A 12,810-nucleotide genomic window follows, 5' to 3' on the forward strand; every position below is an offset into this window, starting at 1 on the left:
TTTTCCCTCTGAAATCCCCTGGCGGACATGTTTCCTAGGGAGGCTGGGAAGGTTGTTCAGTCTCTCCTAGCTGGGGGCTAAAACTGAAAGCTAAACCAGTCTGGTTGGGACCTGGGTTAAGGAGAAGCTGCAGGAGTAGCTGGGAGCAGAGCTGGGCAGCGTGGGGCAGGCTGCGGTTGGCCACCTCAGGGTGTTTGTGCAGGAGCTGCCCTGCAGAAGATACACTTGCTGTAAAAGGATGTGCGTCTGCAAAGGCACTCAGGCAACATGTGCTTGTAGACAAGTCTGTGTGCCTCTGGGGCTTTGTTTATCTTTGTGTTTGTGTTGATCAACCTCAGCACCATGTTTAACTCCGAGTACGTTTGTTTAATTAAATGCTTTTAGCAGCCATTAGTAGGCGGCTAATTGCGGACTCGCTGAGGAGCTCTGCAGCAGGCGAGGGGCAGCCTGGGGAGCTTGGGCCGCTCGGGTCTTCCCCCCAGAGCGGGCAGGGGGCTCGGCCACGCAGCCTGCCGCCCTCGCCAGCCCCGAGCAGGGCTGCCCTGCGGCAGGGCTCCGAGCCCCTGGGAGCCCCCAGCTCTGGTAGCTTGTAGAGCAGCACTGCCGAAAGCCTCAGCAGCTGCTGCTGCTATTAGAGACATGTTGGCAGTGTGATTAGCGCTCTGCAAAGCTTATGCTTAAAGAAGCCTAAAGGATGAGCTGAGAGATGCAGCCTAGATTTGGGTAGCAGCCCTCTGTGATGGGGGTGCTCGGGCACTGGCTCTCCAGATGGCCTTGTCCTGGCTGTAGCACGTCCTCTGCTCCATAGCTAACACACTGTGGTGGGAGTCAGTGCTCCTGGGTGTAAGGAGGGGCCAGGACGTGAGGCCAGGTGGTTTCTGCAGTTGTTGGGCACCGAGGCTGGAGATGCTGGAGGTGGTGGGAGCTGCATGGGGCAGGTTTGTGACCAGCAGGGTGCCAGTGCCTCAGGCCCCATGGCCGCTTGCCCTCAGCCCCACTACCTGCAGGGCTGGCGCTGCTGCTGCTGCTAGATGTGAAATATGTGTCTTGCAAAAGAAACAAGCAAAACCCTCAGGCACTTGGTTTAGCAAGAGGAATGGGGTTTGGTGTGGTCATTTTGGAGGTCTGCAGGTGTGAAACTCCTTGCTGCGGGATAGTGGGGATGCTGTTGCTTTCCTAGGCTGAAGCAGATGCTAGGGAGATTCATGTCAGAGAAATGTGGGGTGGAGGCATCGAAACCACCTCTGATGTGGCACAGCTCTCGCTTCTGTTGGGTTTCGTGTTTTCCGAAGCATCTGCTTTGACTGTTGCCAGGACCTCGAGGCTCGTGGAGGAGCTGCCCTTGTGGGGAGCTGGCAGCTGCGGGGCGATGCGCAGGCGCCCGCGCGCTCCTCGGCGAGCTCGGCAGCCGCTCACGCCCCGCAGCGCCTGCAGCGTGCGGCCGCCAGCCGCGGACGTGATTTAGACTCCCCATCCTGACAGCTTTACTACAGGCTGCTGGTGACAACTTTCTGTGATCAAAAAGCTAATTTCCCTGTCCTTCTCTGCCTCACGTTCTGCTGGCTTCCCCGGCCAGCGGCTCGCCGGCTGGCCGCCTCGGGAGACGCGGCCTTTCCTGCTCCCTTTTCCACATGTGGCTTCCCACTTTGCCTCCCCGGCCTGGTTAATAGGAGCCAGATGATCCGGCTGAGGATGGGGCATGCCCTCCGTCCCGGCCTCGGCCCAGAGGAGAGGAAGGGGTGAGAGGGTGGCTGGTGATTCCCGCTGGAAAAACAGGGCTCCCGGGAGCGCCTGGCCCGTCTCGCCCACGCTCGCAGGTGCCTCCCAAGCCCGCTGCAGGGAGCGGCACTGCTCGGCGCTGCCCTGGGCCATGGCGGGCCCTGCGGGGCCTGCTCTGGCCTTCGCGGGCACCGCCTCGCCGCCATCTCGTGCAGCAGGCACGCAGAGCTCGGGGCTGGGCATGTGTCTGCCGTGGTGGGGCTGAGACGAGGCACAGCTCGGGTTTTGGAAGCAGCCCCAACGTGCCGTGAAGAGCAAGGGAAGCTGCAGTTCAGTGTGTGGGCCGGGCTGCTCGCAGCTCCAGCACGGAAGCACGGAGGTAAATGAGCCCTGTTGTCTCCAGTGCCCAAAAGCTTGGGTTGACCCTTAGAGCTCGGCCAAAGCCAGGGCGTAGAGGCGAGCCGTGTCAGCCCCAGCTCTCTCTTAATGTTTTCCCTTCTCTGTTCCCAAGAGGTTTATTCTCAGCTCCTTTGGCTTTACAGGCAAAATACGTCCAAGTTTGTATTTTTCAGATGCCTTCTTAGAAATGTGCAGGCTGGAGCCATTGTACACAGCAGCTCCGGTTTCAACGTGCTGCAGTTTGACAATGGGCTTTATTTTTGCTTCCCAGCCCAGTGGCTTGTTTTCCTTTCTTTTTTGTTTGTTTTGTTTTCTGGCAGAGATTTCTTTGTCACAGTTAGGTTGACAGTGGCTTACAATGTCTCTGTTGGATTAAAGGACATCTGGTATCTGGTCTTTTATATATTTCTGCATTCTAGTTATTTCACAGTGAGAAACTACAGGCTGTTCTGGAGCTGCTGAAATAAATCACTCCTTTAAACACTATTTTTTTTTCCTGCCTATTTGGAACCATGAAGGGCCTGGTTGGTTCATCCTTCCTCCCTACCAAGATCTGATGCAAAACTTCCACCGACTGTGAGGAGCCCTTCTACTACAGCACCCCATCGGTGCATGGAAATTTTCTTCCTGCAAGAATTTTACTTTGCTGTTACAGAAGCTCCCCTCTAAAATTCAGGGCTCAGATCCCAGCTGTTGGAAGGTGCTGCCACCTTCCATTAACTAATTTGCTGGTTTATTGAAACCACAGGCTTGTGGGGAACATTTCCATGCCAGACTTTCTTCAATGGGCTGTTTGTGCAGGTAAATGCTCAGTGTTGTCAGGGTTGCACAATCCAGCTCTTCAGAGCCTATCCCCTTACAAGCTCTGGAAGCAGCAGGAGTACCCGCAGGCTTCTCCCTTTGCTGCAGTTCTCCTCAGAAATGCAGGGCTCTGTGTATGTGTTGTTCACTGGGCAAACACCAGAGCTTCCATTTCCTGCAAGTGAAACTGCTTCTATTGATTTTCACTGCCCAAGGAATGCCAAGAGCAAATACAAATGTAGTGCAGAATGTGGCTCATTTGGGTATAAATGTCTGCAGGGACATGAGTAACAGGCAAAGAAATGGGCTTGTGGCAGGAAGATTTCAAAGCCTTTTGCTGTCCCTATCTCCAGCGATCTGATTCAGCCAGGCAAATAGCAGCTGATATCCAGCCATTCAGCCCTGCCCTTGAGCTTTGATCCAGAACTAGAAAGAAACCACATGCAAGGCCACGAAGGCAGTTCATGCTTTATTTCCATTCAGTGTTTTTTGCTGAAGCTGAAGAAAAGAGATGGATAGTGCTATTAGTTGTGGTGGCTTTGAGATGCAGACACCAGCCTGCTGGGAAATAAGCCAAGAGCAACAATTCATTCTCGTTTGCCATGCGGCAGCTACGTGGTGGGAGTGTTGACTTGGCCTGGGAGCTGTAGCTGTATCCACCGGCGCTGATGTGTAGCGATGACCTCCTTGTGACTTAGGGAAATCGCTTTTTTGGGAAATTGCTTTAAATGTACAACCTGTGTGTGTGTCTCCTTTGAGGGCAGAAGTGGTGTCGAGGGGGTTGCTCTGTGTCAGCCCTCCCTGGGCCTGGCTGACCCTGAACGGGTTGGACATTACCTTGATTGTCACTGCCAGATTAGGACGTTTCTTTAATTTACTTGAAGATTCAGGCCTAGCAGGGACCTTACAGGCAATTCTTATTTTCCCCATTCTTTCTTGAGTCCTCAGGTGAATATAGTCTGAGAAAACCTGAAGGTCTGAATCAAAGCTCCCAATTCTACACGTTCTAAGCAATCCTGTCACGCATTTAATAGCAGTCTGTACACTTAATAGCAGTCTGTGATCAGGGAGACTGAGCATAGTGCAGGGAGATGTTCCAGTGCTGCTTTTAATTTGGCCGGTCTGACTAGAGGTGGCACGGACAGACATGGACACGAGTGAGGGGTGCTGAGACCCTCCACACTTCTTCAGGCTCCTTCACCAGTGCTGCTGGGCTGCACACACAGGAACTCGACGTCACTTGCTGGTAGGTGCTCCTGATTCTTCATGATTCTTCCTTCTAAGGAATTTTGCCTTTTTTGTGTGTGTATAACTGATACAAATTGGTATTTTGTTTTACTGTGAGAGATGCTTTTCATCTTGTCCCCTGGCATATATCTTGGAGAGTTAATGAAACTGTGCAAAAGGGAGGCACTGCCCAGAAGAAAGGAGAAAATGATGGAAGCTCCCAGAAATAATGTGGAAACCATATTTTTCTTCTTCTGTAGTGCTGAAAGCCCGTTCTACGTAAGGAAATTCAAGCTATTTGTAGTCATAAAGCAAAAAGACAATACAGTCATTTGTGGGTTTTCTAGCAAATCCCTCTACCCAAGCTACAGGCTTGATGGGCACTGCCACCTCCAAGGGTCACGTGCAGCCGCAAAGGAAAACCACGGCCGGGGCGTTCCGGAGGTGGGATGAGGGTGGCCCCTCTCAGAAGCCACCTGATGAGCTACATTTCTCTGTGGTGGTTGTGGAGCAATCTCTGGCTCAGTGTCTGAATGCTGGTGTCAGGAGCACAGCACAGGAAAAATCCCTTTTCTGCCTCATACAGAAAACGAAGAGAAAGCCAGAGCTGGCTCAACACGCAGCCGTTTCTGGGCCAGCCATCCTGCACGTGGCCTCCGAAACACACAGGGGTTTGAACTGGCCTGGAAGGTGGGTGCAAACTAGGCGACCACAGCTCTTGTGTCCAGTCCCCCGATTTAGGCCCTGTATGTGCATTTTCAAACCAGCAATGTTCTGCATACAGAGCATGTATGCAGCAGAGGGCAATGCAGAATGCTCAGTGGAGTCCTGGCACTCTGAAACCAGCCCTGGAATCTAGCATTTTGTCATTTGTTTTTGTGCCTGTCTTGGAAGAAAAATTTAAGTACGTATTTCTTATGCTCATGGATCCCTGCTAGCTGCCCTGTTGCTGCTGGAAGCCTGATTGGCAAAGGACAGAGAGGAAGACGATATCTTCACGAGGAAAGATTTTGGTTGGAGCATACAACAAACACAGTCCATCAGTCTTCATGGAGAAAATGTTGACAAACACCATGATCTTCACCCCAGTGAATACCCTCAGGACATAGGTACCATCTCTACGCTTGTTCCAGAACTACAGATCCAGAGTAACAAGGGCAATAGAGGAGGAGGAGGAAGAGGAGGAAGCAAAAGCTGGTAGTCAGCAGAGACTTCCAAAGCTTTCCCTGTCCGGGATTCCCTCGCAGTGCTTGGGCTAGGAGGATGCAGCCTGTGCTGGGGAGGCTGCGCTGGGCTTTGACACAGTGGGCACCTGCCAGGAGGGACCTCGTTCTTCTCACCTCAGTGCTGAGCTTCCCATGGGAGACTGCAGGGCTCCAGAGCGCTGCGAGTCACAGACTGGTTTGTCCCCAAACCCCAGCTGGGGTTGCTGTCCTGGTTGCTAACTCGTGTCAAAAATGTGGTTGGAGGCTACGGGGACACCACGGTGCTGCGGCCTCTGAGAGTAGGTAAACTCAGCCTGTGCCTCAAAAGCAAAGAGGACTTAATACCAGATGTTTTGCAGAAACAAGTGTGTTTGGAAGTGAAGCTCCCCAGTGTAGAACAGTTCAAAGCATAGCAAATGCAAAGCACAGAGAAGCCTTTATTTTGAACATTAAATTATCTGAAAAAGGTAATCTACATATAGGTGCAGTATATGCAGGGTTTAAGGTCTAGAATTTAAGTGCAGAGGAAATGGTGGTCATCCCTGAGGCAAATTGCATGTGTGCTATGTGAGAGATCTTGTGGCTATTTGCTTCTCTTACCCATTCAAAAGATCCTGCATATGTTCCCACTGTATCATAAATCTGCAAAATCAGATGGCAATGTCCCTCTCCTGTGCTTTGGGATAATTCCTCCAGCAGACCAGCTCCTTCAGTGGTACTTAGCAGCATAACACAAATTTAATGAAAAAAAATCTGAGCACTCTCATGGCAGGATATACTGGGCCATGGGGAAATTACTGCTGGACTGGACTAATTTGGAAATTCAGGAAAAGAAGTCTGAAATGTTATGTCAACCAATATGTTGACATTTTGGTGATGTTATCACAAATCTTATAACACTCAGTGTTTGCTTTGCAACTCTGGAGTCAGACCCAGGAGATCACAAAAACCTGAGCTTTAAACAGCAGTAATAGCAATAAATTAAAAATTAGAAGAAGTGTCCCTCAGAGTCACAGAGAAAAAGTTCAAGATTAAAGCCCAAGGACCAAGGCTCAGAAAGTGGCACACAAGTGCAAATTAATATACACTCCAACTTTAAAAAAAAAACATTATTTTAAATGTGACATGAATTCAAAGCAGTTTTAGGGGTGGAGGTACAGGAGTATGGGCAGCCGGGAAGCCTACATCCTAATCTCTTAAGGTTACCACAATGTGGAAGGAGACAGGATCTCTTCCATCTTTTCCCTTACAAATAAACAGCAACAAATATGCTATATGTGCCACTGAATGTGGTGAAAAAGGGAGTCTGTTACGGGTTTTCTTCTGCCCCCGTGGCAATGACTTTCCTACTTCCTAAGGGATTTCTGTGGGGGAATTGCCTGGAGTAAGTCCCCTCTCATCTTGTGGCTGTATTCTCAGACTTCTCTCTCTGTTTCCTGCAACAAGCTCAGGGTTTTGTCTATACAAACCACATGCACAAGGAGGACTAGGAACCAAGATCTTTGGCATTAAGAGTCTCAGACACTTCAACTGTATGAAAAAAAAATCAAACTGTTATTTATTTTTCCTCTGGAAGAAGCCAGGCTCCTGCCCACCTCTCACATTCAGCTTTCTTGTCTTTAGTCCCGATAATAATATCCCAGTTAATGGTGACTTTTATTTTAAAGGGGATTGGATATAAGCAAGCCTTTATGCTCTGAGATAAGCTGTCTGCTGCTGTGTGCTGCAAGTGTTATTTGTCTTCCTGGAACCTCACACTTTTTGCACATGCTCTGTCTGCAAAGGGGGTTGAATGCATGTGAACTGTGCATTCCTAGGAGGGCACTGTGAATAGACTCATGCTGTGCATGTTGTGTACTCTGCGTGTGTGTGAGGGACTATGCCTACGATTTAAGATCTGCTTAAATACAAAGCTTCCTGGGAGAGAAAAGTATCTGGGCTTGTGCCACTTATGATACATAAATACGTCTACAGAATGCTTGAAAAATATTTGCAGTGCATGTGCCTGTTTGTGTACATATGTACATGGCTTGCTCGTCTTTTATGAAGGGTAGAGGAAGGGTGTGTTGCAGGGATGGTATAGACTAACCTAGCAGTAAATAGACATAGAGTAACGCACAGCCAGAAGGACCCAGGGCACTGGTGGGCTGGCTGGTGGCAGGAAGGATGTGGGCAGGGGTAGCCCAGTTCTGCCTCTGATGAGGGCCCGGACTTGCCCCCTGTGGCAGCGAGAGGGCAGGCAGAGGGGCCCGCGCCTGCAGCATTAGGTGACGGCTGGCGAGGCCTCCACGGTGTGGAAAGTAAAAGTTGTAGATCTAGACAGCAATAATTGCTCACAAATATTTGTATGCAAGAAAAGCATAGCACTTCCCTGGTAATTTGCCAGTTAAGAGGATGCTCTGCAAAGATCCTTTTTCCTCTAGGGATATGAGATAATGAAGCCAATATCCTCTCTCTATTCCCAACCAGCCAACACCCAGAAATTGTGCCAAAACCAGACATGAACGTGAACCTGGCTCTGCTACCCTCTTTTTTTGTGTTTCTCCGTGCCCCAAACGTTGCAGCAGTGCCCTGGGCAGATGAGGGGCTGCTGCGGGGCCACTGCTGCTCGTGGGATGGTCGGGGGTTCTGGGGGGCAGAAGCAGCGTGAGCCTGGGGACCTGCGCCTTGCTTTCCCGTAAAGGGGCCACGTGAAGAACCTGGCAAAGTCAATGTGGCTTTTCAACCACATTCTGAGTGCTTTCCTTCTGTAGAAATCGGTAACAGGATCTTTCTGCTTTGGATGTCACCATTCTCTCCTGCTGAATTTTGAATTTGCTTTAGTTTTTGATATGTCATGTATACATAGGAAAGCTACAATATTTGATCTTGGAAAATATCATATTATGTATCTGATACAAGGCTCTGATTTACCCTGTGGTGATGGACATAAGGGCCCACTGAAATCAAATTGGCTCTGGATGGTTTCCATGGTTCTTCTGCTAAGCTCAGATGGAGGGATCCGGTTCTACGTTGCTATCTAAGAAGAAATGAAGGCAATTAGATTGCATGTTCTAGAAAGAATCAATGTGGTTTTCCTGTTCCCACCCCACTCCCCATCTGTTAAGCTCCTGAAAATTTCAGGTGTCTGTGGAGATGTATGCTAAAAATTAAAGAATATACATTCCAGTGTTGCAAATGCAGTTTTAACAGCACTAGTACATTGTAGAGCTGTGCTTCTGGAAATTTAAACATCACATCAGTCACACCTGCTATAAACAGAGTTAAAAGGCAAAGAGCTTTGAATAACCCCCCATTACTGCTGATGAGACTGAGATCAACCTCACTGTATCCAGAGGCTTTGACAATGTTAGAGCTGCACAGTTGATAGTACCTGGTTGCTGATCACTGTTGGCAGCAACTGAGATTCATTTTACGGCATTTCTTAGCTTTTAGACAATGCCTTAAATGTAGAGGTTAGTAAGCAGAAAGCCCTAGTGCAGCTCTTGGAAAGGAGAGAGCGTGTGGGTAGGTGTAGTACCAAGCTGCAGCAGGGCTGCATTTTACAATAATCCTGCTGCTGTGTGTGTTTGGATAAATCCCTGGTTGTTCTCCTGCCCTTGTACTGCTCAGAAGACCTTACAAAAACATCATGCAAACAATACAAAGCCAAGGAAGCAGCAAAACACAAATTCTAGAACAGGATGGGATTGCACAGGGGCGTTCTACACTGAACTGAAACACTTGTGTTTTGGATCATCAACAACTAAAGAAGTACAATACCGTTCTGTTCCCTTTCTCTTTTTATGTCTGTGGTTTGTTTTGTTTCGCTTAGCTTAGATTTTTCTTTTTTTGCAGTCCTGCAGGGGGAAAAGAAGGAGTCTTTGTTTTAAAAGACTCAAACCAACAGTGCCCCATTGATCATAATTAAGTCTAAAATAATACGCTTTTGCTGACCTGTTTGTATTGAATCCAAAGAATTGTATGTTATACCTGCTGTATCCTTGGACTGCCCCCAAATCCACTTTCTTGTCCTTGAGCTTTTGGTTCTGGCACAATAACTTCAGAAGGCCAGACGGATCTGTGTGCCTGCAGGGCTGTGTGTGAAAGCTGATCTCTTCTGATTGGTGTTTAAAATGCTGCTAGGTATGAGAACACATTTTTCATAATTGGATATTCTCTCGTCATCCACCCCGCTTTTATTTGACAGATTGCTGTCCCCATGACAACCACTTCAGCTGCCTCTAACGTCTTCAAATGGTGAAATGACCCATGAGGCAGCTGTAACTCTCATAATATTGTGGGGGAGAGGAGGGTTGGGCACGAACTGAGAGACACTGCAACTTTGCCATGATGGGCTCGGGACCAATTCAGAGCTTCCTGAAATCCGTATGAATCTCTCTGCTGATTTCAAAGATCATTGGTTTCTTCAAGGACTGCTTCTCGTCTTTTTTAGTGAGATTTTTAATATGACACATTATGTAGAGGTTATGTTACTCTTGGTAGCAAGCAGAAGATGTGTACAGAATGTGTGCTTCTCAAGGAAGACACTTCCAGTTATTACTCTAAATGTGCTGTTGAATTTCCCTTGACAGTTTTTTGCCTCTCTTGTTGCATTTATTTCTCAGGATGTTCTGTTGAGTGACTATGCTGATGGACCAGTCACAGAACAGATGGGTTTTACAGGAACAGTGCAGAGAAATCCCAAAAAGATTCCTCTCTTGGCATCAAGGCCCAGATCCCAGGGATGGGCACAGTTGGTGCTGTGGTCCTGTTCCTGCCCATTCTCAGCTGGTCAGGAACCAGTCTGACCAGCCTTGTGCATTTGAAAGTGACTCCCAGAATTAAATCCAAGCCCTAGAACTGGTTATTATTATTCAATAACTTATTCGGTAACTTTTTTCATTAGCTACCACACTTTGCCCAGCCCAGATACATTGGAAAGGGGTGATATCCAGTGGGTGCAATCTCTAGTAGCTCTTCCTGAAGAATGCATTGATTCCTCAGGCAAATAAATATTTTAGTGATTTTGAATTTTGCATATTTAGGGCAACCTTAGAAATCCATTTTATTCCCACTGCATTTGTACCAAATTGTCAGTTAAATATAGCCTTTGGATTCTGAGCACATATATGGCATTTTTAAAATTCCTTATATTTAAGTATTGTTTTGCATAGAGCGAGATGTATTGTGCTATACATTTTCTCATCTAAGAAAAGGCAATGCTATGTTATGTTGTGGGAAGGGGTGGGCAGGACTAACAGCAGGCCTTTTGGGGCCGACAAGCACGGTATTAGCTTCAGCTCTGGAAGATGCCTTCTAGGAGGAATTTCTCTGACTATATAGTGACCAGATGGTCTACTTGCATTGGCAGGGCAGCACTGTGCCTCCTTACTCCCTATTCACAAGCTCAAAACTACAGAGCAGGCTGAACAGAAAAGAAAAGAAAAAAAAAGGCTAAAGAGGCTGCTGTGTTGTAAACATGAGAGATGCAACTCTGAATGTATGGGAGATTGAGGAAGATGCCTGTTTTTTAAGTCTCAGGTTTGATGCAAGAAACTCATCTAGTCTGTGCAAGGGTGCATGTGTTAAGGGATGGGTGTGCAAAAAAGAGCCTGCAAGCTGACTGCTTGGTCCTGGAAATCACTGCTCTGCCCAAGCATAATGTATCTTTGGCTGAGGAGTCAGTGGTGAAGCTGAAGAAAAGATTCCACCTGGAGGGAATAACCATTTTCTCTGCATTTCTCCTGTGATTCTGGGGGAGAGAAAAGAATTCAGATTTCACAGGAGAGCTCAACAGGAAAACCTGCAGCCTGCAACGCTCTTTGCTCAGCTCTATCCAAAGACTGTGATTCAAGTACGTTCTCAACTGCTGCCATCCAGAGCTTGGGGAAGGAAACTGTTCCACTCCTCTGCCAGACGTAGATTTTAGTTTAATTCAGAACTTGGACTCTGCACCAGGGTGAGTCAAGGCTTGCTTTCCTGCAGTGGGGCTTTTATAACTTTTCGGCTGAGAAGTCGGCAGTGCTTTTGATGTAAACCTGTCAGTTACTGAAGAATGAAAGAAGTCTTGTTTGCCTGAGCACATACACAGCGAAATCAGGAAACCAGGTGGTGGTGGTTTCGCCCAGCACCCCAACATGACGTATGCCCACGGCTTGACCCAGGCTGTATTCCCAGGGCTTCCTGTGTCATCTCTGCTTACAGCTCTCCCAAATCCCCTACTCTTCTATCCCCCAACTACCCTTTTAGAGACATAAAAACACTAAGAAACTATGAAGAATTGAGTATTTCTCAGCATGTGGCCCTCACACAGGTTTGTTTTCTGTTGCACAATGGTGAATGTCTGGTGAATTTTGTTCACTATGGTGCTCTGCAGATAACTTAAAATGGAAGTTTCTGTTTGCCTTTATCCTGTTTCGAAGTGTTTTAATCCAGTCTGTTAGAGAAACTAAAATTACGTGTCCTAGGATTCACAGATGAACTGGTGCTGATTCAGGTAGGTAATCAGGGGGATATTGCTTAAATAAACATTTTATCATCCAAGGAAGGTGATGTTTAAGCACAGGCATACCTGTGTTCATTATTTTTGGGAAATAAAGGGGAAAGGAGTGAGGCTGGGCTGCCCCGCTGGTTCATGGAGGTGGCTCAGCACCATGGGTGAGGCAGGGCTGCCATGGTGTGGCCGGGCTGAGGGGAGGACACGGGCCGCACGGCCAGCCCCTCGTTCTGCAGCCTTACGGGGCTCTTTCCCAAATGCCATAAACGCCTTTCCGTAAGGAAGGAAGCCCTGCTGGGATCTAGTGCAGCACATGTGCCAAGCCTCTTCCTTCCTTCCTCTCCTGCATGGCCCGAGGTTGGCTCCTGCCAGGCACAGGCCCACAGCGGCAGTGTTGGTACTTCTGCGCCCATGGAGTTGGTTTTATATTGGCTCACGTGTTTCTGCCAGGACATCAGTAGAGGGGCAAGAATTATGTGGCTTTTTAAAAATTATTATTTATTATTTTGTCACTGCTAATCCGGAAGCTTTTCAACGGGAGAGGCGGCCATCATGCCAGAACGCAAAATGGCGGCTGCCAGCCCCCAACATGGCGGCCGCGCCATCCCCCACCCGTGACGAGCCCATCCGGGCACTCTGCGCCGGGGCTATAAGCGGCGTCACGCGGCGGGCGCGCGCGCGCGTACAGGGGCCGCTCGGCCAATCAGCGCGCGACGTTTGTGGCGCCGCCGCCGCGCTCGCGCCGCCCCGCCTCGTTGCAAGGCGCCTTTGACGGAAGCCGCCGCCGCCGCCGCCATCGCCGCCCCGGGAGCCGCTCCCCGCCGCCGCCGCCATGGACTACGGGGAAGGTGAGGGCGCCCCCTCGAGCGCGGGCAGGGCCCCGCCGCCGCCGTCGCCGCTGCCGCCGCGGCGACCGGCCGCGTCTCAAGATGGCAGCGGGCGCTTTGTTCCGCGCGGGACGGAGCGCCTCCTCCTCCTCCT

At 49.2% G+C, this 12,810-nt stretch overlaps 1 protein-coding gene across 1 annotated transcript in view; it reads left to right on the forward strand.

Annotated features, from left to right (window-relative positions):
* The first annotated feature begins 12,661 nt into the window (after positions 1–12,661).
* Positions 12,662–12,810, forward strand: part of ZNF326 (zinc finger protein 326) — a 22,043-nt gene continuing 21,894 nt past the window's right edge. The window contains exon 1 of the mRNA XM_026038035.1: positions 12,662–12,677. Within this exon, the coding sequence (XP_025893820.1) occupies positions 12,662–12,677 (16 nt within the window). The remainder of the gene's footprint in view (positions 12,678–12,810) is intronic.

Source organism: Nothoprocta perdicaria, unplaced genomic scaffold, assembly GCF_003342845.1.
Source record: "Nothoprocta perdicaria isolate Ctin4 unplaced genomic scaffold, notPer1 scaffold_20, whole genome shotgun sequence".
In the NCBI taxonomy this organism is placed as follows: Eukaryota; Metazoa; Chordata; class Aves; order Tinamiformes; family Tinamidae; genus Nothoprocta; species Nothoprocta perdicaria.